Below are 25352 nucleotides of genomic sequence, written 5' to 3'. Positions count from 1 at the left end.
ATATGAAATACAATTGCCAAAATAGATTTAGGGGAAAAAATTCCACAGATCCTAGGTTAAGAACCTCTGGTCTCCAGTTTGTAACTTCTAAGGTTCTAGAATTCTACAATCGAAAGCACTAAGTTTCTCTGACACAAAGGATCTAGACTCTTCAGGTTCTAGAATTCCATGATATGAAAATTCTAAGGTTCTATGATCCTATTATCCCAAGATCACCAAATTTGGCAACCTAAGATTAAGATGCTATGGGTGTTTTTCAGAAGTCCAGCTCTCATATCTTGGACTCTCTCTCTAAGACACTATCTCAGTAGGACCCTCCTAGAAGTGGGAAAGCCTTCTCCCCATCAGCCCCAATATCCAAAGCCAGACTCAGCCATACAGAGAGTAGTTGGAAGAGGGCGTGGGGGAGTCTAATTTCTAGTCTTTGGGTGATGTCTGAGCCTGACCAAGGAAGCATGGTTGCCCAAGCCAAAAGGTCTATGATTGGGATGGGGGAGTATCAGGAAAGGGTTAAAGTTGGAAAGTTCAAAGCCTGTCAGGGAAGAGGGGGAGGAAGAGACTCCCCCTCCTCCTAGGCCCGGAATTCCTGAAGCCTTCCTGTCTTGGAGGTGGCGGGGGGGAAGCCAGGAGAGGAAGTCGGGGTGGGAGGGGGGGATCAGAGGAAAGGTGGTGCCCAATCTGTCTCCTGCCTCCAAGGGCTTTATCGTCTTTTCCTGAACAGCCTCTTGAGGGAAATTACCCATCCACCCCCCCACCATGAGAAGGTCTGAGAGCCTTAGACAGATCAAGGGACAGACAAGGATGGGAGAGGAAGGCTCTATAGTTCTTGGGTGAGCAAAGGAAGCCTTTAAAGGGCAGGAGGAGGGAATGATGGGGTTAAAGGCAACAGAAAGGGGTCAAGGATAAAGGAAGGGAGAAGAGGGAAGGAGAAAGACTCTTGATTTCTCAGAGATGCATCTGAGGGCTTCCTTTACCAGGCACAGATGCCAGCTGGGTGTGTGGGGGGGTGAGGGTTAAGGTCAGACATCAGGAAGCCCTTTCGGACCAAGGTAATTCTGGAACCAGCCCATTGAGGAGGTGGGAAAGGGAGAGAGGAAAACTGAAAGAGACAAACAGAGACAGAAATGGGGGGTGGGGTGGAGAGAGACAGAGACAGAGACAGACAGACAGAGACAGACACAGGAAGACATAGAGAAACAGTGAGCAAATGAGACAGAAAGACAGACACAGAGATAAAAAGACAGATACACAGAGAAAGTGAGGGATCAGAGAGGGCTTTCTGGAAGGGGCTGGGACAAGGGGGCACCAGCTTGGCCCAGAATGATGAGGATGGCCGAGAGGGATAGCGAGATAGAATGAGACTGGGGTGGGGGGCAGCTAGGTGGCACTGCAGTGGACAGAGCACCAGCCCTGGAGACAGGAGGACCTGAGTTTAAATTTGGCCTCGGACACTTACTAGATGTGTGACTCTGGGCAAGTCACTTAATCTTGATTGCCCTCCCCCAAAAGAAATGGGACTAGGGACTAGGACTCTAAAGGATCTGGGTTTTTGTGACTTTGATACTATTTATGTGACCTTGAGAAAATACTTACCTTCTTAGTTTTCTGCTCTCTACCATGGGGGAGTTGGACTAGGTGATCTCTAAGGGTGTCATGGATTTAAGACCCAGGAAGCCTTACTCTGCCAACATGCTGTGTAATTCAGGGCAAGTCACATGCCCTCTCTGGCTTCCTTTTCATCATCTACATAATGGGAATGATTAACCCCTGCCCTCCTCTCCCACAATTCCAGGATGGTCATTACTTGTGAAGAAAATGTTTTGTAAAACTTGAAAGACTAAGAAATTGGAATCATCCCATGACCCTAAATAGTCACACAGGGTGACAAACCAAGCAGGGAAGACATCCTGGGAAGGTAGGGCAGCACTGAGCCAGCCTCAGAAGGACTGTGAGGGCTAGAAGCAAAGAAGACAGGGAAGAGCTGAGAAGCATGAGGGCCAGAGTCTGGTCATGAGCTAAAGGACCCGCAGTTTCCTCCATGGCACTTTCAATGAGGAGTTTCATAGACTGTTGTAGCTGGATTGAGACTTACAAAGCTCCCAAATGGATGAAAGAGTGGCCAGGCCAGCCCAGGATTCAGCTGCGTCCTGGTCTAGCCCTTTAACCGGGGGAAGGCTCACCTCCTTGGGCCTGTCAAATTGTAAGCTCCCTGTCTTTTGCTTCTGTTTCTCCAGCACTCAGCACAGTGCCTGGCATTTGTTTGTGGTTCAGTCATTTCAGTCTCACTCTTTGTAGCCCCATTTGGGGTTTTCTTGGCAAAGACTCTGGAGCAGTTTGCCATTTCCTTCTCCAATCATCTTACAGATGAGGAAACTGAGGCAAACTGGGTTAAGTGACTTGCCCAGGGTCACACAGTTAGTAAGTGTCTGAGATCAAGTTTGAATTCAGGTCTTCCTGACTCCAGACCTGGTACTTTATCCACTGCAGCACCACCTAGTTGTAGTAGACACTTAATAAACGACTGAATTTACTGAATTTTAATTGAATTCTAATAAAACAAGGGGACTGGAAATCCTTCTAGCTCTGTCATTTTATGCTCTATCCCTACAGATGCCCTTATTCCAATCCCCTCAATTTACAGATGAGGAAACTAAGGCCCGGGGTTGGAAAGTATCTTGGCCAAGGTCACATAACCAGTCACCTGCAGGGCTCGGGTTGACTGATTCCTTGCCCCTTCTTCTCTTTCTAAACAAAACTCAAGATACTGAATTCCCAGTCTGAAGCCAGAATGACCCCTTACTAAGAGACCCAAGTCTTAGACTGCTGAGATAAGGGGTCAAAACTTTAAGTAGCTATATAAGGAGGGACAACGGGGGTGGGGGGAGAGTGGGAAACAGCCCAAGATGAAAACTAGCCCCTTCCTACAAGAAACAGCAAGGCTTCAGGGAGGCAGAGGAACAGAGATCTATGTGTCACACAGCACACACTCAGTATCACACCTGGTACACAATGATGCTCACAACCCCACCCCACCCCCCCAGTCTCTCACACACACAGAGGCAGACATGCTCATACCACCCCTTAGCATCACAATGATGCACACCGTCCCAGAGAAACCCAGACACACTCAGTCTCTCAGTGCATGGATCTTTATTTCAGGATGATACAAAAGAATGAACTTAAAAAAACCCCTAAACTAATGTGCCCTTCCTCCTTGCTGCTGTGAGACCTGTCCCCTCCCCCCCACCCCTCTTCCCAACCTGGAGAAATATAGAGACCTTTGTCTGCTTGGCTGGCTATCCCCTGTTCACCCGCTTATAACTCTCTTTCATATATATATATATATTATATATAAATCTCTCTCTACATATAGATTCTCATTTATATATTATATTTCTCTCCTACATAGTCAAAGAATGTCCCAGCCCTGTTCAGGGGCTCTCTTTCCCCGAGGCTCCACTGGACTACAGGGGCTCACACCACCCGCCATTGTAAGACACTGGTGTCCTTGCCACCAGCTGAAAGAGCAGTCGAATCATCCCACAGGAAGGCCACATTAGTCACATGGCTACTGTGGCCACCGTATTTGTGGCTTGGAGCCTGAGGGAGGAGAAGAAGGGGAGGTTAGAAGTGCAGTAGATCTGCTCTGTCTCAGCCTGAGCCTCTCCCTCTGTCCCCCACTGTTCTTCCCTTTCCTCTTCCCTCCAGTTCCTAGCACTCACTCTGGGATGAGAGCAGGGATAGGCGAACAGGTGCACTTTGCCAAAATCATCCGCCGAAGCCAGCAGTGACCCATCATGGGAACGTGCCACAGCATTGATGTCAGTACCATCGACTCCCTCGGACCAGATCCCTTTGGGGCAGGGACAAGCAGAAGGTCATGGGGATAAGAGCTGGGAGGAACCTTATGGAGCCCAAAGAAGCCGGGGAGCTAACTGCTTACACCCAAAAGGAGTAAATAGTGTAGTGGGAATCTGAACCCAGGCATCCTGGCTCCCAACCCAGGCTCCCCTAGAGCTCAGGAGGGTCCCTGTCCTTGCTCACTCCACCCCCCATAGACTGCAGGCCAGTTAGGGGCAGAGGCTAGCAGAAGAGAAGGTTTTCACCCATTACTCAGTCACTCAGAGGGTGGGTGTGAAGTGGGAGAGGGGAGATCCCAGTGTACATTCTGACTCTCCCCCCACCCCAGCCCCTTTCCCTGATTCTCACCAAACACGCCAAATCCCAGGACGCAAGTGGCCGTTGCCCACTCCACATTCCGCATCATATCTGCGTTAGTGATTTGCTTACAAGTGGCTGGATCCCCTGAAGACCAGAGGAAAGGAATTAACCAGTTTTCCCCAGAAAACCGGGCTCAAGGATTATAATGCCCTTGGAAAGTTTCCTTCCTCCTCTGGAATGAAAACTCCAAGGGTTAAGACCCAGGCTGATGAGGCAAGCCAAGCCAAAGAGCCCTGGGACAAGGGAGCTGGTGGGGGGTGGGGGCGCTCGCCCACTCGGCCACAAAGACCCAGGACTGTTAAAGCTGTTAAAGGAAGAGCTCAGCCTATGGCAGAAGCCCACAGAAGGCTGCAAATTAGATACTAACTAGGCTGAGGGGGTACAGGGTCCAACGAGCTAGAAACATGGCTGGCTGGAGCCTGGGGTCCTCTTGCCCGACACCCCACTTCCTGAGAAGCCCAGGCTCTTTAACTCACAGTACAAGATCTCATAGTCCCCTGAGTTGGTAACAAAGCAGGAGCTGTCCTCTGCCCAGTCCAGATGTGTTATAAAGCTGGAGTGACCCTGGAAGAGATGAATGAGGGAAGGTGGAGGGAGGGCGGAGGAAAAGAATAGTAAGAATCATAGAAAACACTTTACAGTTTCCAAAGTGCTCTCCACTCAATCCATCAATAGTCATTTCTTAAGTACCTACTGTTTGCCAGGCACCTGGGCTTACAAAGACAAAAGTGCCATAGTCTCTGCCCTCTAGTGAGAAGCCAGCATGCCCAGGTACAGATAGATACCAGATCAATGCAAGTACAAGGCAACTTGGTGGGGAGGGGGCATCAGAAATGGCTCCTGAAGAAAGGGACGCTTGAGCTGAGCCTGAAAGGAAACCAGGGAGGCTCTGAGGTAGGGGTGAGGAGGGAAGGCCCATTTTATAGCTGATCCTTACAACAACCCTGTGAGATGGGCTTATTATTCCCATCCTAGAGATGAATGTCTCCATGTAGCAATAGAAACAGAGCTGACCTCAGAGCCAGGGAGAGCTGGGTTGTAGTCCTATCCCTGACACATATCCACTGTGGGACCTCAGGGAAGTCACCGAATCTCTCCAAGAACTAAGAGGATGAAGGAGTGTTTGGGGCAGCTAGGTGGCACCATGGTGGATAGAACGCCTGACCTGCAGTCAGGAAGACTCATCTTCCTGAGTTCAAATCTGGCCTCAGACACTGTGTGACCCTGGACAAGCCACTTCACCCAGTTTGCCTCAGTTTCCTCATCTGTAAAATGAGCTGGAGAAGGAAATGGCAAACCACTCCAGTGTCTCTGCCAAGAAAACCCCAAATGGGGTCACACAGAGTTAGGAATGACCTAAATGACTAAACATAAACGACAAAGAACAGGTGTCTTTCAGCCCTGATGAAGGGATCTTTCTCACTGAGTGTATTCTATGCCTGTGCAATCACAGTTCCAGAAAGAAAAATTGAGGAAACAGAGGCTCAGAGGAGTTGATCACATGCACAGGGTATCCCAGCTAAATATGTGTCTGAGGCAGGATTTGAATTCAGATTTTCTTGACTCCCGCATCCGGTCCTCCAGTCACCATGCCAGGTGGCCTCCTGGATTAAATGTTAGCAATGGGGATAAGGAAAATGGCTAATAATAATGTGGGAGAGGGAAAAAATAGTCAAGATGGGGGATACCCTTATAATAGCTGATAATTAGCTAATGTTGTTTAAGCCTTATAGGGTCACCCTTGGAAGTCTGGGCAATGGTGTAGGAAAGGTCACAGAGATGGGTTTGGCTTGGGGTCTTGTGCACTCACCGAGCATTTCCCCAGTCGGCTGACTTTCCGGCCTCCCTCGCTCACACTGTACACGTACACTAGGTTGTCATGGGAGCCCACCGCCAGGAACGCCCCATCTGTTGGGAACATGAGGAGATGGGGCCCTTAAGACCATGCCCTCCCTGGCCCCCTGACCCAACGTCTCTCCCTGGGCTCCCTTCTGCCCAGAACTGGCCACTCCCTACCTGGGGAAAAGCTGACCACAGAGATCTGCTCGTTACCATCTGTATGAATGGCCACAAGGTCATGGGTTTCAGTGTCCAGGAGGAGCCACCTGGAGGGGAGGGTCAAAGGCAGACTGAGCATTTCCCAGGCAGAAAGCTCCCCCTGCCCCCTTCTCAGGAGGGAGGAAAGGCCAGCAGAGAGGTTGAGCTTCAATTTCTTCAGCAGTAAAGGAAGTTAATAACTGCCTCAGAATGGTTAGAAGGAAAAGGCTTTGGAAACCATGAAGCATGGGAGAAAGGGAAGGTATTATTTTAAAGAAGTTCAGTGACTGAGTGTCAGAGCTGAGTCAAATATAGGTGCTACTCTAAGGTCTGACGGGCTGTTTGGGAGTGAGGACTGAAGGCCCCTCATAAAAGAGAAGGCTCTCACCCAAGGGTGCGCTCCCTCCCTCCCACCTTCCCCGAGGTGGCAGCCCTCAGGTCCCTACCTGCCAGTGACTGTACCCACAGCCAGCACAGAACCACTGGGGTGGAAGCCGGCTGAACGGGCAGGATCCTGGAGGCCAGGAGAGAAAAGGCAGGATGGGAAATGGACCTTCTGAGTCTTTCTAGTTCCCTGCCACCTTCCCATGCCCAGGGGGCTCTTCTCTCTACAGCCTGGCTTGGAACCTCTTCCTCCCATGTTCTGAGATCTTCCCTGGCTCCTCACAACCCCCAGGGCCCTGCCCGTGTCTTTCAGTCTGGTACAGGGGTGGGGAACCTGTGGCTTCGAGGCCACATGTGGCCCTCTAGGTCCTCAAGTGCGGCCCTTTGACTGACTCCAAATTTCACAGAACAAATCCCCTTAATAAAGGGATTTGTTCTGTATAACGTGGACTCAGTCAAAAGGTCTCATCCAAGGACCTAGAAGGCCATATGTGGCCTCAAGGCCACAGGTTCCCCACCCCTGCTCTAGTGTTTAAGGACTTCTTGGTCAGTCCCCAATATCCCTCTCCAGCTTCATCCCCTTCCAAAAGCCACCACATCTCTCCACACTGGGATCCTCCTCATCCTTCAGGGACCAGATGGAACTTCTCCTTGACCAGAAAGCCCTCCCTGATCTTTACATCAACCAATATTTAATAAGCCTCTATATTTCTCTGCTCTGTGGGCTCAGGGCCAAGTGAGAAGAATTATACTAGCTTGAGGTAATGCAGAGGATGGGGACACAGAAAATCTTGGGGGCTGGGCCTATCAGGGAGGGCTTCCTGGAGACCAAAGGGACCAGAGCTGTGCCCTGAAGAGCGATTAGCTGCTTAGAAGGGAGAGAAGCTCTCCAAGTTCAGGAAGTCTGGGAGGGCTTCCTTGAGGAGGTGGGATCAGCAGAAGGATGGGGAAGGCCTCAGGGCTGGGGCAGGAGAGTCAAGGGGGACATCCTAGAGTCAGGCATGGAGAGGGAGGGGCTTGCTCTGAGGTGAACCTCAGGAATAAATCACATTAAGAGTGAGCAAAGGGACTGTGGGATGGGGTCTTCCTCTTACTTACCTCTATGATCTTGCTCCATATGGGTTGGCGGGAATCTGTACTCCACAAGTGTACTTGCTTGTCCTGGCCACATGTGACGAACTGGCCTTGGCTGGGATGGGTAGCTAAACCCCACAGTTCCTCAGTGTGGCCCTAGGCAGGGGACAATCATGGAACAGAGAACGCCAGAGATGGATGGGCCCTCCAGGCTAACTGTCTGGTCCAATGTTCTTATTTCACCAATTAAAGAACTCCCACCGGGCTCTGACCTTCCCTGCTCCAAGGGCCTTCCCTGCTCTGACATTTCCCTGTTCTAAGAGCCCTCCCAGGTCTGACATCCTGTGTTCTAAGGGCGCTCCCAGCTCTGACTTTCTCTGGTCTAAGGGCCTTCCCAGCTCTGATGTTCCATGTTCTAAGGTCATTCCCAAGTTCCAAGTTCCCTCGCAATTCTAACACTTTATGTTCCAAGACCACTTTCAGCTCTGACAGTCTATGTCCATACGTCCCTTTCAGCTCTGATTTCTGAGATCTGATGCCCCTCTGAAATCAAGCTTCTGGCCTAGAGACAGCCAGGGAGTGATTGGGTTTTTATGGGTCAATACCGCCATCTAGTGGCCACTTCTAGTACCGGAAGAATAAAGGGTTTCTAGCATGTAGATATAGGCTCTCCTGCAGGAAGGGTCCTCAAAGGCCTCTTGGTCCTCCTCACGGAAAAGAAAATCGCAGCCCAGAAAAGGAAGGTGATTTTCTCTAGCCCCCAGGGTAGTAATCTTTTAAGGGAGTATTTGACCACAGGCCCTCTGAGTCCAGAGTCAGGGCTCATTCAAAGCAAGGTTGAGGTGCTGGGCATTGTTCTGAGGCAGGGGTACCAAGAGCACTCATCCCCTTTGGCCAAATGTTTGAAGTGGCCTGCCTCAGTGCCCTCGAGTATCAGAGCCTCTCAAAGAGTGATGGGGCTGGGTCCCAGGGGCAGAGGACACATGCAGGTTAGATGAGAGGTAGGGAGCTCACCTGGACCAGGGCAGAGAAGCCCGTGTGGACTGAGCCCCGAAGGATGGAGTTGCGGGTCGTGCCCACAAACAGCTCATCTCCCCGGCCTTCTGCCACCGTGCGCACTGGTCCAAGGGCCTCCGGGACCTGGGGAGGCGGCAGGGGAGGGGAGTGGACTGACTAGCAGAGACACACAGGCACACACATGGGGGACCAAGGGGGGGATAGGGGCAGCGTTAGGGCTGGGCTTCCCAGACCTCCCCCTCCCTGGCCTTAGCCAGGGCACTGGATCTCCCAAGCCTTCTCTACAGGCAGGAGAGCCAGGAGAGGGAAGGTCCAAGGGAAGGAGTCCAATCAGGTGGATCAGGACTTCGAGACACCTTGAAGGCCACCTAATCCAACCCTCTCATTGCCCAGGAAACTGAGGCCCAGAGGGAGCCTCTTGTGCCTCTTATCCAAAGTCACAAGGCAGCAAGTGCCAGAGCCCAGATCTGAAGCCAGTGACTGACTATAAATCCAGAGCTCTTTCCACAGAAAGAACAGGAGTTGGAACACAAAGAAATAACTGTTATTATCTGCTTTCCTTTTCCAAGTGCTTCCATATTTCCCAATGTTTTCCATATCACCACGGTCCTTTGCTGTGCAAACATCATGATACCCACTTTACGGATGAGAAAATGAAGGTGCAGGAAAAGGGTGTATGTGAGGAATTGTGGAGGAGACAAAGTAACTGAAGTGGTGAATCCTGGACAAGAAGGAGGAAGGGGCAAGGTCTGGGTTTAGACAGCTGCTGTCCAGAGCCAGAGAATGAGATGGTGAAGGCTGGTCAGTGTAGGAGGCGGCGCTGGGTACCAGGAGTAGGCGGAGTTAGAAGGGCGTGACGTTAAGGATCAAAGAGTGGGGCCAGAGCTAGGAAAAGCATGGGGCTGCTCTCTCTGCCCTCTTAAAAAAATGCAATCAATTTGATATTCAGGTCAAAGATCTAAGGATCTTTGATTAAAAACGACGTGGCCTAGGAGGCAGGTCAAAAGACACCAGGCAAGGCTTGGGATCTGGGAGATCCTGCTAACATTTCTGTCTAGCGCTGGAAGTTTACAAAGCTCATGACCTCCCTGGGCTGTGATCCAGAATATTGCCTAGACAAGTGAATCCCGTCTTTCTATTCAGGGGACTTAAGAGCTAGAAAGGAATCTAGAAATCATCTGACAGCCCCGAGAGGCTTACCCGAAGTCAGCCAGGTAGCAAGAGGCCCAGCTGGGCTTCAATGCCAGGTCCCATAGCTCCAAGTATGCGGCTGCCTCTTAAGGCTGGCCGCAGGAAGGTACAGAGCCCAAGGCTTTGGACGGGCCGGGCCTGGGGCTGGAGTAGAGGGCGGGGTCTAAGCCAGCTCCCGGCCACCCGCCCCTTACCTCAACCTCCTGCAGTTGGCTGTAGTCCCGGCCCCAGAGCACCACACGCCGGTCTCGGCCGCCCCCGGACACCAGCGTCCCGTCCCGCAGGACGCACAGGCCGAAGACACCGCCCTCGTGGGCCCCTGGCACCGCGTGGCTGATGCGAGTCCCTCCTGCAAGGGAGGCAGAAGGCACGTACTGGCTCTGCTCTCTCTCCCACAATTCTCCATCCTTCGCTCCCTAGCTGGAGTCTCCACTGCTTTCTCATCCCTCTGCCCCTCCAGAAAACGCCCCCTGACCGCCCCTCATCTCACTGGCAGCTTCTTACAAAGTCGGAGCTGAGAGGGGCTTCTGAAACCAGTGTCCCCCATCCTCCCCTCCATTGTACAGACAGAGAAACTGAGGAAAAGAAAGGGGCAAAGCCTCACCCCAGGAAACACAGTAAGTCAATGGGAGTAGGGTACAAGTGTTCTACATGCACAATTCCTGTCTTTTCCACTCACTCTGCCTCAGTCTCCTTTTCTGTCTTTTGCCTGAAGCTAAATGGGGAGGCTTCCTTGTTGGGGGAGAGAAGAGGGGGACCCTGAAGAGGAGTGTCTCTGACCTTTTCCCCAGATATAGATGTTTCCACTGGAATCTCCAGTGACCACGTCGCCACCCTCTGTGAAAGCCACACTCAGCACATACTTGGGTTTCTCACGTTTCTGGGGAAAGGAATGGGGTAGAGGAAGTCACCATGAACAGGAAGAAACATTTTGTGAATGGCCCTCTGCCTCACAACACACTTCTAAGCCACTAGTCTGTAAGCTGGGTTTGCCTCCTATCTCCATTTCTCGCTCCCCTTTCTTCTCAGGCTCCCTTCTCTACAATATCCCAACAGCAACATCCCTGTTGCCATCTCTGTTGGGCTCAATGGCTCTCTGGGCCTCTGTTGGGCCAGGCCTTGGGGTTTCTTCCAATTATTTGTCTCTGTTTACTGATGAGGACTACGGAGAGAGAGGGAGCCCCCAAAGCTCTTCCCCAAGCTTCCCCTCTTTCCCCATCTGTCTCTATCTCTTTAGCTCTCAGGTCTCCGGTTTCTGCTTCCCATCTTCCCATCTTGGTCTTGTTTTCTGTCTCTGCCTCTGAATCCATCTGTGTATCTGTAACTCTCTCTGTGTATCTCACACTCCCTTTTTGATTCCCTACCTTACCCATTTAAGGATCTGCCTGTTGTCTCTGTTGGGGCTCCCTGTTTGAGACTCTGTGTGGTTCACTCTCTCTCCTTGTGGCTAAGTGTCTCTCTGGCTCTATCCTGGTCTCTGCTTCTTCCTGTCTCGGCATTTCTCTTCCCTCCCTCCTAGCACCCATGCCCCCTGAAAGCCCAGAGCAGGAAGGGACCTGAGAGGCCATTCTCACCTCAAAGATCCCTTGCCTCTTGCTCAGACTTCCCCCTTCAAGATTCCAGAAATAGATGTGGGACTTCCCACAAGTGATGATCAGGTTGGGCTCAGTGGGATGGAAGGTGGCAACCAGCACAGCCTCATTGGAACACTGTGGGAAGGAAAGGGAACATAACAGGTCCACATGTAAGTCAGGAAGTCGGAGCCACAAGTGCCCTTAAAGGCCTCTGAGTGCCACCTGCTCATACAGATGGAGAACCTGAGACCCAGAGAGGTTAAGTGTCTTTCCCAAGATCACAGGTGGAAAAAGTCCTAGACTGGGAGTTGGAAGACATCAGTTTGAACTGTCAGTTATGTGGCTTGGGGCCAGTGGCTTCCCCTCTCTAGGCCTCAGTGAACAGGTTGGACCAGAGGGTCTCTAAGAATTCTTCCATCTCTAACCATTTGAGCTGCAGGTCCTTTTTTCTAGTATGCTAGAGGGAGCCCCTGGCTGAATGTTGTGGGGAGGGAGAGCAATCCTATGACATCTCCACTGATGAAGAAAGACCCATGGGTTGGGAGGGAAGAAGTCTGAGTTTGAGCTTCACTGATTTGCTGTGAGTTTCAGCTAATGCTTTCTCTTCTCTGGGGCCTGGTTTTACTTTTTGTAAAATGAGAGCCAGGACGGGATGTTGGACTCCAAGGTCCCTCCGAACTCTGCCAGCCTGAGCTCCGAGGGGGCTGGGGGTGCTCAGGGAGTGCTTGAGGCTCTGAACTCTTCTGGTGTGGGAGAAGTTAGACAAGGTGCAGGGTGGGGGAGGGGCTGGGTTCTCCTCACCTTGACTTCAGTCACTTTTTGCTCCTTGGCCCAGTCCCACACAGACAGCACATGGTCATTGGATTCATCCACAGCACACAGTAGGTTCCCTCCATTCTAGGTGGCAGAGGAACCAGTCAGCAGAGGCTGCCCCTTCTAAATCAGCATTCCTGACATAGCTAGACCCAGGGGCATCCAACAGAGGCCAGCAGCACAGAAAACTGGTGCCAGGCAGCAAGGAAAACATAAAGGAAGGCAGAAGTGGGTAGAAAGGGAATTTCACAGTAGGCCTGGAAGGACAAAGGGATCACTGGAAGGAAATGGAACTTACAGACTTGGAGAAGCCCACACAACAGACACCTCGGTCAAAAGCACCCAGGCCTAGCACGTGCAGAGTAGAGAGGGAGACTGAGTCCCAGACCCTCACGTGGGGAGGCAGTGGCTACACAGAAAAACAAGGAGAAAGAAGAGTACTCGAAGTCTGACTCCTGGCCACTCACCCACACTCTTCTACTCACACTCAGGATATGGGATAGCACCTCCCCCAGACTCCAGTCTCTCTTTCAGACATTCCCAGGGGCTCTGTGTCCTCCAGCTTCCCACATCTGGGACCTACATCCCAGGTGTCTCCAGGCTTTTTACCTTGCCCTCTTTGGTGGTCCCAGCCACTTGTCCTGTGGCGATAGTGACCATGTCAGGGTGAACTGCCAGGCTGAGAAAGGGAGGGAGGGGAGACCCAGGTCACAGGGATCCCTTGATTTGTGGACTTTTAAATTCCACCTCCCTCTCCCTCCCTTCTTCCACCTGCCAAAGGCTGGAACTGAACCTTTCTCAGAACTTGGAGAGCCCCAGCCTTCTCCCCATTTTATAGATGAAGGGAAACTGAGGTGCAAAGAGGGAAAAAGACTTTTCATTTGTCCAAGACTGCCCAGGGAGTGAGAGGCAGAACCAGGATTCTTTTAGGTCTCCCAGGCTGCATTCCTGGCCCCCTCCCCCTCCTTGGGGCGGGTCTTCCATCCTGGTGACGTCACCACGTCCGGGGCGCACAAGGGGTGGAGAAGAGGGGTAGTGAATGTATCTCTGGAGGCGGGGTGGGGGCGGTATCTCCTGGGACAATGAGGATTTCAAGGGTCCCTTCTCACCACTTGATGTCATCCGTGTGGCCCAGATAGTGGCGTTGCCTTTGTTCCTCCACGCTGTAAAGGACTCCCACGGAGGCTACAAAGTACACGATCTCCCCCGTGGGCAGCAGGTAGAGGTTGGCCCGGCAATCCCGACCCCGGTACCCGTAGCTGGGCCCACTGGGTCAAGGACTCTTTTCTCTAGTGTCACCGTGAGGAATCCCTCACATCCAAGAAGGCCTGGGTGGAACTGGCCTCCTCCAGGAGCCTTCTCACATTGCCTCAAGATAAAAGGCTCTTTGTGCACCCCCTCTCCTCACCTCAGAGTCCAAAGCTTCCTAGGTTATCCAAGGCTTAGCTGAAACTCACCTCTGCCTGGGAAGTCATCTGGAACTGTCCAAAACCTCGTGCCCTCTGCATGTCTAAATCTTCCCCAATTTCTTTTAGAAAACCCAGCTCAAAGCCATCTCTGAAAACACTTCCTGGATTTTGTGAGTTTATACAATATCTCTTGCCTACTCCCCTACCCCCACCCCATCTTCACACCGTTCAAGGCTCAGGTCCATTCTACCTCCTCCCAGGAGCCCTCCCAGACAGTCCTTAGGACTCTTCTGATACTCATTACCCCTTCCTGTTCTTCAGGATTCTGCTCAGTGCCACCAAAGCTCTGAGATCCTTGGAGCCCATGTGGTCCAACCTTCTTGGAGAGAGAAACTGAGTTCCAGCAAGCAGAGGTGGGAGCATTTGGATTCAAACTTGGATGTCCTGACTCTCCAGCCTTCCTTCTTGGGAGGCTTTGGTGTAGTGGTGGAGTCATCAGATTCAGAGCCAGAAAATCTGGGTTGGAATCTGCTCTGACTCATTAGCTATATCACACTGGGCAAGCAAGGCACATGATTAGAGATAGGGGCATCAAGAGGCAGTGGAAAGGGTTTAGACTTGGAATCAGGAGAGAACTGAGTTAGAAATCTACCCCTGCTATGTAATGGCTGTGGAAATCACTCAAGCTCCATTGACTCATCTATAAAGCAGGAATACCACTACCTTAGCACATCTGTCACAGGATTGTTGTGAGGCCCCAGTGAAATCTTTTATATTAAGGGAGGGATTGAGAAGCCAATCTACCCTCACTTAGCTAACCTCCTTTCTGTCCTCTGTAAGCCCCCTTACTGCAGCCTACGGAAAGGATACACCCAGTCCAACTTGAATCGTCTGGCAGGTAGCTCTGGATGGGCATCCAGACTGTAACTGGACACCAGGGAGTCGGGGATCAGCATGGACACTGGACGGCCCCGAAGAAACATCTTCACAGATCCCTCCTCTGCAGGAGCAACCACTTCTAGTCAGGGGGCTGAGACCCAGGTCTCTTTCTTCCCAGCTTGACGTCCTCCCCTCCCCCAGTCTCTACCGTCCACCTCCCCAAATTCCCACTCACCCAGGCTGAAGATAACTTCTTTGGTCTTGCTGTTGGGGGAGGAAAAGGAAGCCATTAGAGGATGAGAGGGGGGAAGGGGCAGCTTCCCTTCTGAGGCCTTCTTGTGGTCCTTATCCCACTTTCCCACCTCCCAAAAGGTTAATGGTGCCTTGGAGTCATAGACCCTTAGAATATCTGACACATCGGAGTCTTAAATGTCCTTAATCTTGTATTCCAAGAGTATCTTGAAGGCTTGGAACATGGAATGTCAGGGCTGAAAAGAACCTTGAAAGCCACCTGAGACTCTTCTACCTGCTAGGGACAGGTGAGGAGAGGTTGACCATGGTGTGTCAGCTGGCTAGTAGGGCCTCTGGATACAGTCCAGTGCAAAGTATCATTTTACATCAGGGGAAATTGAGGCTGAAAGGGAGGGAGGGAGAGGTAGCCCAAAGAAAGTGAACTAATTAGGAGGCACATTCAGGTACGGAAGCTCCTCCTCTCCGAAGTTTAGCTCGGAGAGTTTGTTTTGAAAGGGGGCGTGGTGCGCAAGAGCGGAAAATTCTAGGGAATGGGGGTAGCGGGGAAGTGCAGCGGCCACTGTACCCCTCTTCTCCCCACCGGACACAGTAGCTCTGGACCCCTAACACGGAGCTCGAGCGGGGTTAGGGGGAGGGGCGCATTCCCCTTCCACGGTCTAAGGCCGGCCAAGAGCATCCGGAGGAAGGGAGAGCCTGAGGGAGTCCTCTCGAAGCAAGGGACGCTGGGTGACCCCAGGGACTGGGTTGGGGAAGGGTCTCACCCAGGTCCGAAGCTGCTCATGGCGGCGGCGGTGGCGGAGGGAGCTGCAGGGGTAAGGGTGGCGGCGGCGGCGCGAACAGCTCTTGGAGAAGGGGCGGGGGGGGCAGGGCGGAGTCAGGAACCCGAGAGGCAGCTTCCTGCCCCTGGAGGTCGGCTCTCCACCCCGCCCTGGCCGCTGCCCTCCCTGGGCCGCCTCAAACACCCCGCCCCTGTCCCGGCTTGCACTCTCAGAGAGGACTCTCTGGGATTCTTAGGAGGCTGCAAATCGGCAGGCTCGAACTTATATCTGAGGACCTGGATTCAAATTTTCTTTCGGTTGCTAATTACCTGTGTAACCTTGAATACGTTACCTCCCCTTTGTGAGCCTTAGGTTCCTGACCTCTAAGATGAAGGGGGCAGATGGTTAGTGCAGTGCCGGGCCTGGAGTCAGCAAGAGCCATCTTCCCGAGTTCAAATCAGGCCTCAGACACTTACTAGCTGTGTGACCCTGGGCAAGTCACTTCACCCTGTTGGTCTCAGCTTCCTCATCTGTAAAACTAGCTGGAGAGGGAAATGGCAAACCACTCCAGTATCTTTGCAGGGAAAACCCAACAGGTCATGAAGAGTCGGATGTAATTAAACCACAACAACGAAGGGGCTGGCCTGGAAGACCCTTCCGGTTATAAATCTACCATCCGATTAAGTGCCTACTATGTGCCAGACGTTAGGTGCTTTGCCAGCTGTGCTAGGCATTGGGGACACAAAGGTAAAAACTTCCCCAGTCTTGGAAGAATTGTACCGGGGGAAATCATGTATTCACATAGAAGTAATAACAAAGTATATACTTAATAAAACAGCTACAGTCACTGCTCTGTCCTCAAGGACTTTTCTGTTCTAGAGATGATAGGACAGAGGGTGATGGCGACGATGTTTGGACCCGTGATTTCATTAGCGTGTGGGTCCTCCTGGCGTGGAAACTCCCTCCACTGATGCAAGTGGGCCACTAGTCATTAATTGCTTCTCAGAGCCTTAACATCAGGGACATTAAGTGACTCGTGCAAGGTCACACATCCAGTAGGTGACAGCCAGGTGAACCTCCAAGTCTTTCTTCCTAACTCTGTCCACTACTCCAGAACATGACATGTATACATACATACATATATACATATACATATATACAATAATACAGAACAGTGTGATGGGAGAATGAGACCTGGAGGAAGATGTGAGGAGCTGGGAAGGGGCGGGGCCTTGAAAGAAGACAGTGAAAGACCAGGACGGCCTAGGGAGAGGCAGACATTCATCTAGGGTTCTGAGATTCTACAAAGCCCACTTTGCTTCGAGGGGGTCTGTCTTTCTCATAGTCCTCCCCAACCTTGCTTCTCCTAGCTCCGCCCCTCAGCGTTGGCCCCGCCCCCATCCGAGGCCCCGCCTCCTACCCGTCCTTCTTGGCGCTGCAGTTGCTGCTGGAGGATGTGGTGCGGCTGCGCTCATCTCGGCGGACAGTAGAGAGGCGTTCCGGGGATGGGCAGCGCCTCCCGCTGTGGCTAGGCACAGAGAGAGCGGAGCTGGCTGCTTGTGCCTAGCCTCCTCCCCCTCTCCTTTCCTCTTCCCTTGCTCCCCGTCCGCTCCCCCCTGCCCTTTTCTTCCTCTTTCCCCTTGCTCCATCTCTCCCACCTTTCTCCTGTGCACCTTACCCTCTTCTCTTTCCTCCTCCTCCTCCCCACGCTCCTGCCCCTCTCCCCTCTTGCCCCGTCCCCTCCCCGCCACAGGCTCCCATATCTAGAGCCAGAAGGCTATCTAGTCCAACCCCTTAATTCTAGAGATGAGGAATCGAGGCCTGGGAAAGTGAAGTGACTTGAACAAGGTCATACAGATAGTAAGTGCCAGGGTTGGGATCCCAGTAGTCCCCCCTCCATTTTCTCTTCCCTCTCCGCACACTCTCGGAACCCTAGAGTCAGCATCCCCCAGCCTCCTTTCTTACCCTCTCCCTGAGGTCGCTTCCTTCTTGGGAGAGGAGGGGGAGGTAGCGTAGCCTCCGGGGCGTCGAGGGGTCGTCACGCCATTCACCGAGGGTCGGGAAGGGAAGCCCTTCAGGAGCTGGCACACTGGGGAGAGGAGGAAAGGAGGTCATTAGGCCAGAGAGGGTTCGAGCTAGAATGGCACCTTTAGAGCTGGCTCACTTGGGTCAACCCTCTCATTTTACAGATGGGGAGCCTCAGTCTCTAGAACCCAAGCGGCTTGTCCGAATTGATTAGGTGGTAGAGATCTGACTCCATGTCTTCTCATTCCAGACCCCACTTCTCCCCTTCCGCTGTGCCTAGATGTCTCCCCAATTAAGCCTGGCCCACCCCATTGACCCTACCTCTACTGCGGCAGCATTGCCCCCATCCCCACCCCACCCCTAGTCCTATTCCATCCTGCTTTTGATTTGGGTCCTACCATTTCAAGATGCTTTAAGACTTAGATTTTAAGAGCGTAAGATCTTTGTATAGTTCTAAGAGACAAACTCTAAATGTGGAGAGAAATCAGGTGCAATGAGAATTTGGAGTTCAGCAAACCTGGACTCAGACACTTAACAAGCCAAGTTACACCACAGCAATCTCGTCACTTCCCCGAGCCTCAGTTTCCCCTTCTGTAAAACGCAGCAATAATATTTGCACTCCCTATCTTATAGGTTTTGTTTAGGAAAGTGCTTTGAATTGAAATTATTAATAAGATTCAATGGCTAAGAATGAATCTGAGATATTCAAAGAAACATGGGAAGATTTGTATGAACTGATTCAAATTTCATAAGTAGAATCAGAGAAACAATGGGGACAGTGACTACAGCCATGTAAAAAGAAAGAAGAATTTTAAAACCTGAATTCTGTTTAATTGACAGTTTCCATACCTTTTAATAGCTGTGCCCCACACTTAAAATGTTCTCCCTTTTCTCCTTCACCTCTTGGAATTCATGGTTTCCTTCAGGGCATAAACACCACTTATGCCAAAGACCTTTCCCCAAGTTTTTCTCCCCTTCTCCTCTCCCAAAACTGCAAAGGAGGGGAGTGGTGCCTGTCGTGCTAAGGTTACTGTGTATTTGCTTTGTATGTGTCTTGGAAATATCTATACATATCCTTCTTGACAGAATGTAAGTTTCTCAAGGGCAGGGGCTGTTTCCCATCCATCTTTGTATTCTTAGCTTCTAGCACAGAGTAGGCACTTTAAAATGTTGACTGATTGATTCTAATGTCCAAGCTTGATCACAGAGAAGAACTGAGAGTGTACCTCCCTCCCTTCCTTGCAGAGATGGAGAGACCATAGTATATTGGGGGGTGGGGGATGCTGGATTTGGCATTAGGAAGAACTGGCTTCGAATTCCATCTTAAACACTTCCTGGCTGTGTGACCCCAGCCAAATCTCTTAACCTCTCTGATCCATCATCTGTAAAATGGCACCACATTGTAAAGAACAGATAAGAATCAAGTGTGTCCAGTGTTTTGTAAACCCTAGAGAAAGACTCCTTTATAAATGTGAACTATTTTTTTTCCTTCTCTCGAGATGGTGGACAAAAAGCCCCCAAAGGAATCAAAGGAGGAGGTCAAAAAGGAAAAAAAAAAAGAGAGAGAACAAAAAGGAAGATATGGCTGAAAAGGTGATGAAAAAGCCTCAAAAGCATTATAGTAGGAACCTAGTCCTGGCCCGAGGGATTGGTAGATACTCCAGGTCTGCAATGTATTCCCGGAGAGCCATGTACAAGTGGAAATATGTACCAAAAACTGGATTGAAAGGAAGAAGAAAGAGAAGGTGCCTGCTGCTATCTCAAAGCCAGTTGGTGGTAGTAAGGATGGAGGAACCTGTGTGGTTAAGATCTGAAAAATGCTTAGGTATGACCCTACTGAGGATGTGCCTAGAAAGCTGCCAAGTCATGGCAAAAAGCCCTTCAGCCAGCATGTGAGGAGACTTGGAGCTAGCATCACCCCAGGCACCGATCTGAGCATGCTCCCTGGCCTCTACAGGGGCAAGTCAGTGGTTTTCCTGAAGCAGCCGGCTAGTGGTTTGCTACTGGTGACTGAATTTCTGACCCTCAATCGCGTTCCTCTGAGAAGGACCCAACAGAAATTTGTCATTGCCACCTCTACCAGGGTTAACCTTTCAGGTGTAAAAATTCCAAATCATCTTACTGATGCTTACTTCAAGAAGAAGAGACTCCATAAACCTAGACACCAAGAAGGAGAGATTTTTTGACACAGAAAAAGAGAGATAAGAGATCCCAGAGCAGCGCAAGGCTGATCAGAAAACAGTGGACTCTCAGATCTTGTACCAAATCAAGACAATTCCTCAGCTCCGTGGCTACCTGCATTCTGTATTCTCTCTTCAACGGAGTTTATCCTCACAAACTGGTGTTTTAAATGCCTTGCAGAGAACTCATTAAAATATTTGGAATAGCAAAAATAAAATGTGAACTATCTTGATATAATATTGCATATGTCAGGGCCTCAGAATCGGGAAGACCTGGGTTCAAGTTCTGCCTTGACAAGTAGAGGCCGTGTGACCCTGACCAAGTTACTGAACCTCTCGATTCTCCCAGCCTTAGCGTTCAGTACATATTAGGTGCTTAATAAGTGCTTATTGACTGACTTACTGCCAACTTAAGCCATAGATTGCAGAGCAGATGCAATTTTTGAGGGGGTCTTCTCAATGGGAAACCTAGACCAATGAAATAACTGGTCCCTAGACCAACGAAATAATAGATCAGGTCCTAAAAGGGGAGGGAGGGATGAATATTCTCTCAGACTGGGCTCATGCGTTGACTTTGCTGGACCGTTTCTTTTAAAATCCCGGTGCCAAGGAAAAGGAGGATTGAGGGGGAGGGGGTATTCACAAATGAAGGCGATGTAGGGCTTAGCACACTGCCAGGCACGTAATAGGCACTCACTAAAATGCTTATTGACTTGATCTGACGAGTCAAGATAAAAGGTATCGCTAAAAATGCCTGCTAACCACTCTGTGACTAAGATCCGGAAAGTCAGAGCTTCCTCTGGTTTCTCCAAGTCTCGGGTGGTCAGTGTCTAAGGTTCTAGAGTTCTAAGGAGTTAAGTTCCCACCACTGTGGTGCCCGAGCATCCCAACGTCAGAGGATTCGGTGTTCGGCGGCTGCGCCCCGGTACCTGTGGCTGCTGCGCCCAAACGCAGCGGGGCCCGCCCTTTGGGGGTCCCGCGGGCGCGGATCCCGGTCCCCTGCTCCTCGCACACGCGAAGCCGACGCAGGGCGTCCGCCAGCGCCGCCTTCAGCACGGCCAGCTCGTCTTCCTGCAGCTGCAGCCGCTGCTCCAGCGCCGACACGCGGTCGTCCACCTCCATGCCGCTCCCGGACAGACTGTCATCTATAACCGAAGGAAAGCAAGGTGGAGAAGCAGGCACCCCAGGACAAACGCAGGAGCAATCCCCCCGCCCAGCCCCCTTCGCCTCCTACGTGGGTGGAAGGGACACATGCGCGGGGGGCTTCATGGGACCTGGCCTTCGAGCTGGAAGGGACCTCAGCAGTCACCTGATCCAACCCCATCCCTTCACAGAACAGGACAGTTAAGTGCCTTGTTCCAGTCCATACAGACAGTGAATTGCGGAAGCTGGATGTGAACCCAGGGCCTCTGACTTCAGACTTTCTGCAGTCTGAAGAGGCAAGGCCACGAGGAAATGGGGTCGGAGAAGGGAGCGGAGAGACTCGGAATCATCTCTTATTCCTACAGCCTCTGTTGTCCGTTTCGAGGACACTTGGCAAGTCAGCTCCCTCTCTTGGCCTCGGTTTCCCCTTCTGGGAAACAAGAAGCCTGTTTCAAGCAGGTTGTATCTAAGGCACCTTCCATCACTGATATTCTAAGCTTTAAGATCCCTAGAGCCCCCGATTCTATGTTCTTTTGACCCCTCCCTCTAAGACACACATATGCTCCACCCCAGGGCTAATGGCAAGGACTGGATTAAGGTAGCGCAGCGGCGACCCCTGGCGGCAAGTGCAGGGAGTGCCGGCAGAGCTGCGGCAACTGGGAATCCTTAAAGCGAGGTGTGAGTCATTCTTTTGACAGCCCCCTTCCCAGTTTTTGGAGCCACTTTCCCCTCCCCACCCCAGGCTACAGCTTTTTCACCCTGTCCCATTCTGAACCCCACCCATCTCATCAGCCACCCCTCCCAGGGCTTCCTGGAGTTAAAGAAGCTGAGGACCCTCTCCCCTATCTCCCAGGTACCAGGAGATTTCTGCTCCCACTTCTCTGGGTTCGTGGGGGCTTAAGGGGGGGGGGGGCACCTGCCATCCTGAGGTCCGCTAGCTCCTCCCGCTAGGTCTGGGCTCCGCAGTGCCTCCAGCCCCGCCCCCTCCCTCTGCTCGTTGCCCAATCCCCTGCCCGAACTTCCCTGCCACCCCACCCCTACTCCCCGCCCTTGGTCCGAAGCCAGCAGCCTGCAGCGGCCAGACTAGATGGGGGCAGGAGGGCTCTCTTTAGGAGAGGGAGAGGAGGGTCCCTTTAGGTGGGAGGTGGAGAGGAAGAAGGGGGCGGACCCATACAGGGTCCGCCATCCTATTATTGCTAACCTTCCCAGGTTCCATCTTCCCAAGATTCTGGTTCTATGAGAAGGGGAAGGGAGGCGAGGGGCGTGGGGTCTGCATCGTTCGCACCTCACCCCACCAGGAGAAGGGAGCCAGGTACCCCGGCCCTCCAGCTCTGCTCCTTTCAGCCCATCATTAGGACCGCCCCCAGCTGTTTCAAGCCCTCACCCCCTTAACCTCTCAGGAGTACCTGGCATGCGTGGGTTCTCACGGCTACTCTGAGGATTCCCCGAGTGCTTGGGAGTGGAGGGGAGGTGTTATATGGGGAGGTGAAGCCCAGAACTGGCGATCTTTCCCTCCCCTCCCTTCTCTCCGTTTCTCTTGTTCCCCAAGAGGGCTCCACCCCAGAAATAGTTGCATCTGGAGGCTTGGAGAGAGGATGTCGCATACCACCCGTCGTCCAGTGGCCGGTAAGGGTGGGGGGAGCATCCTCTCCTCCAGTCTGAGCGCTCTCTTTACAGGAATCTGGCAGCCCTCCATCACACAGTTTTCTCCCCGGCACCTCTCACTCACCTGGCCCCAGGCATCCCCAGCTAAAGTCCTTCCCCCACTTCCCCCCCTGCTGGCTTTCTTCCCCATCGCCTTTATGTGTGTGTCCCGCCCCCCCCCCATCCTGGTTACTCTCATCATTCCTAATTTCTCTCAGGCCTTTTCTATCTCTGCCCCCTCCTCTCTATCTCCCTCAGTGTTCTCAACCCACCAAGCCTCTTTCACTTCCCTAAGGCAGTTTGTCCCTTTCCCTCTCTCTCCTGTCACTTTCCCTTGGTTGCCTCAGTTTCCCCGAGGCCCAAATTTCCCATTGCTGGAGTCCTTCTGTTCTCCTGCCCTCTCTTCCATCGTCCTGCCCGCCCCAGGTTTCTCATGCCACTGCTCCATCACTAAGCCCTGGTCCTCAGCCTCCTCCCTATCTCTCACCTGTGCTTCAGCCAGCTGCCCCCAGAACCCCTAGATCTCATCTGTCCCTCAAGTCTCTGGTTCTCTCCTCAGTCTCCATCTCCCAGGCTTCTGTCTCCCTCAACCCCAGGTAACCCCCACCACTCCATCCTGCTCCTTTTCTCTCCTCCCCTCATTTCCTCATCCTTCCTGTCCCCAGTTTTCCATTCCCCTTCAATCATCTCTCTGGTTCCTCAGCCAATCCTCCCCAGTTCTTCATCTCCCCTGCTCTTTCCCCTTCTTTTATGGCCTTTGGTCTCCCTTTGGGTCCTGGGCCCCCACCACTCCTCCCCATCCAGTCTCTTTCCCATAGCTTTCAGTCCCCACCTTCCTTGTTTCCTGAGTGACCCCAGCCCCTCCTCTACCACCACGTTCCCTCGGGCAGGGAGGGAGTGGAGCTAGAGCCTTATCTGCCCGGGTTTCTCATGCGCCTGACCCTCTACCCATTCCCCTAACATTTCTCAATTCTCCCCTGCTCTCCTGTCACCCTTACTCCTATTGCTTCAGCTTCCTCAGTCTCGGTTTCCCCAGTTCCCAAACCCATAGTCTTCTCCTCTGCCCTGCTCTTCCCAAGTCCCTGGTCTCCCCTTATTCTCCAATCCCTCATTGCCTCAGTTTCCCCAGTTTCCTGCTCTTGTCCTTCCAGTGTCCCCTATCTTTGCCTCTTCCTGTTCGCTGCAGCCCCTTCCTTCCTTCTCAGCTTCCCCTCCCTCTGGACTCTCTCAGCTCTCCTTCCTCACCGCACCCCACCAGGGCTTGGACTCCCTCCTGTCTTCCCCAGATTTCTTCCTTCTTGGCCTCAAGCTTCTTCGTCCCCAATCTCCCACCACCACCACCTTTGTGTCCTTGCCGGTGGGGAAGGGTGGGAGGAGAGTGGGGATGTAGCAACTACGGCCCTGCCCCTCCCCCATCGTCCTCAGCCCCTCAACCTCCAGCAACCCCTTTTGTTGCCTCAGTTTATCCCCGGGTTTCCCACCACCACTGTGCCTGCCAGCCTGTGGCAAGGAGTGGTAGGGAAGGAAGGGAGGATGAGGCGGAGCTTTTCTCTCTCATCTCTATCAGCTCCCTCTTGAACACACACACCCTCTTCATTGCCTCAGTTTCCCCCCAGGTTCACTTCCCCCTGTCCTGTGAGCGGGAGGGTGGTAATGAGGGGGCAAAGAACGGATGGAGCTGGGACCCCGAGCCGGGGACTGACCGTGGCAGAAGCGAAGCAGAGAGGAGGTGTCGTACAGGCCGGGGGGGCAGGCCGGGCCCGGCTCCCGCTCTCGCTCAGACATCGCTGCGATCCCAGCCCGGGCCCGGCCTCCCGTCGCCATGGCGACCGAATAGCCCCCCCCCCCCCCTTCCCGGTGTCCTTCTCCACCCCCTCCTCCCGAAACTACAGGCTACGACGGGCGGCGGAGACCGGATCGGCGCCCCACACTACCTCAGATCCAGGGCTCTCCCCACCTCAGCCTCCTGATTGGCTGCCCTCCGGCCAATGGGGCTACAGCAGAGCCAAGGATGCTAAGAGCTCGGGGCTGCCCGGATCCCCAACACCTTCCCCCTCCCCCACCTCGGGGAACCCCGCCCCCGCAGCCCTCACTGCTTACCATACTCAGCTCCAATCCCAATATTTTAGCCCCGCCCCAGGACACACCCCACGTTCTAGGCTCCAGCCTAATCCCTACAGCTGCCTCCGGAAGCCTCTTTCCATTCGGTTCTTCTACCTCCAGCCCCCTCCCAGACCCTTCAGCCCCGACTCAGAAATCTCCTGCTGGTCCATGCTCCTTGGTGCACAGTCTGGCCTCCTTCGTCCTCCTGCTCCCTTGCCTCGCCATAGGTCTTCCCCAACATTCCACGGGGAAATGGAGGCTTACAAAAACTAACTGACTTCTAACAAAGCCAGTAATTATCCAAGCTGAACACCACTACCTAAGTCCTTTTAGTTATAACAGGCTGCCTCTCAGAACCTCAGAACCTTCCCATCACAAGACCTTGGAATCTTGGAATTTATCATCTCAGCTCCTCAAAATCTTAGAACCTGAGAACCTTAAAGCACAGAACCGTAGAATCTCAAAACTGCGGAAACCCAGAACCCCCAAACTTTGGAATCTCTTGGCTTAAACCCTTTATAACAGGAGAATCTCAGACCTTTATTTAGCAACCTTTCCCCTAATTTGAATTTCCACTCATAATTGTCCTCATAGGTCCTCAGAAGACTTCTCCTACTTCCAGGTTCTAAGGTACCCTTGTGGGCTTGC

General features: G+C 52.4%; 1 protein-coding gene across 2 annotated transcripts; it reads right to left on the bottom strand.

Moving 5' to 3' along the window:
- Nucleotides 1–3133: 3133 nt before the first annotated feature.
- On the bottom strand, nt 3134–24425 carry EML2 (EMAP like 2). Of its 2 annotated transcripts, XM_036744621.1 has the most exons (22): nt 24305–24425; nt 20744–20959; nt 17575–17698; nt 17030–17137; nt 14835–14863; nt 14591–14720; nt 13421–13570; nt 12921–12990; nt 12610–12720; nt 12300–12395; nt 11499–11633; nt 10705–10804; nt 10119–10273; nt 8731–8856; nt 7741–7872; nt 6705–6772; nt 6238–6326; nt 6032–6129; nt 4698–4785; nt 4210–4305; nt 3723–3853; nt 3134–3600 (listed from the first exon to the last, which is right to left on the bottom strand). In XM_036744621.1, the coding sequence occupies exons 1-22, from the start codon at nt 24423–24425 to the stop codon at nt 3475–3477; spliced, it is 2499 nt and encodes an 832-aa protein (XP_036600516.1). In that variant the 3' UTR covers nt 3134–3474. The 2 variants fall into 2 exon arrangements, with proteins under 2 accessions (XP_036600516.1, XP_036600517.1); XM_036744622.1 differs by lacking the exons at nt 17030–17137; nt 17575–17698; nt 20744–20959; nt 24305–24425 and adding an exon at nt 15613–15677.
- Between the last annotated feature and the right edge of the window lie 927 nt (nt 24426–25352).

The sequence above is a fragment of the Trichosurus vulpecula genome, chromosome 2, assembly GCF_011100635.1.
Source record: "Trichosurus vulpecula isolate mTriVul1 chromosome 2, mTriVul1.pri, whole genome shotgun sequence".
Taxonomy (NCBI): Eukaryota; Metazoa; Chordata; class Mammalia; order Diprotodontia; family Phalangeridae; genus Trichosurus; species Trichosurus vulpecula.
The sequence above is the reverse complement of the archived record's forward strand: the minus strand, read 5'-3'. Positions and strand labels throughout refer to the sequence as shown.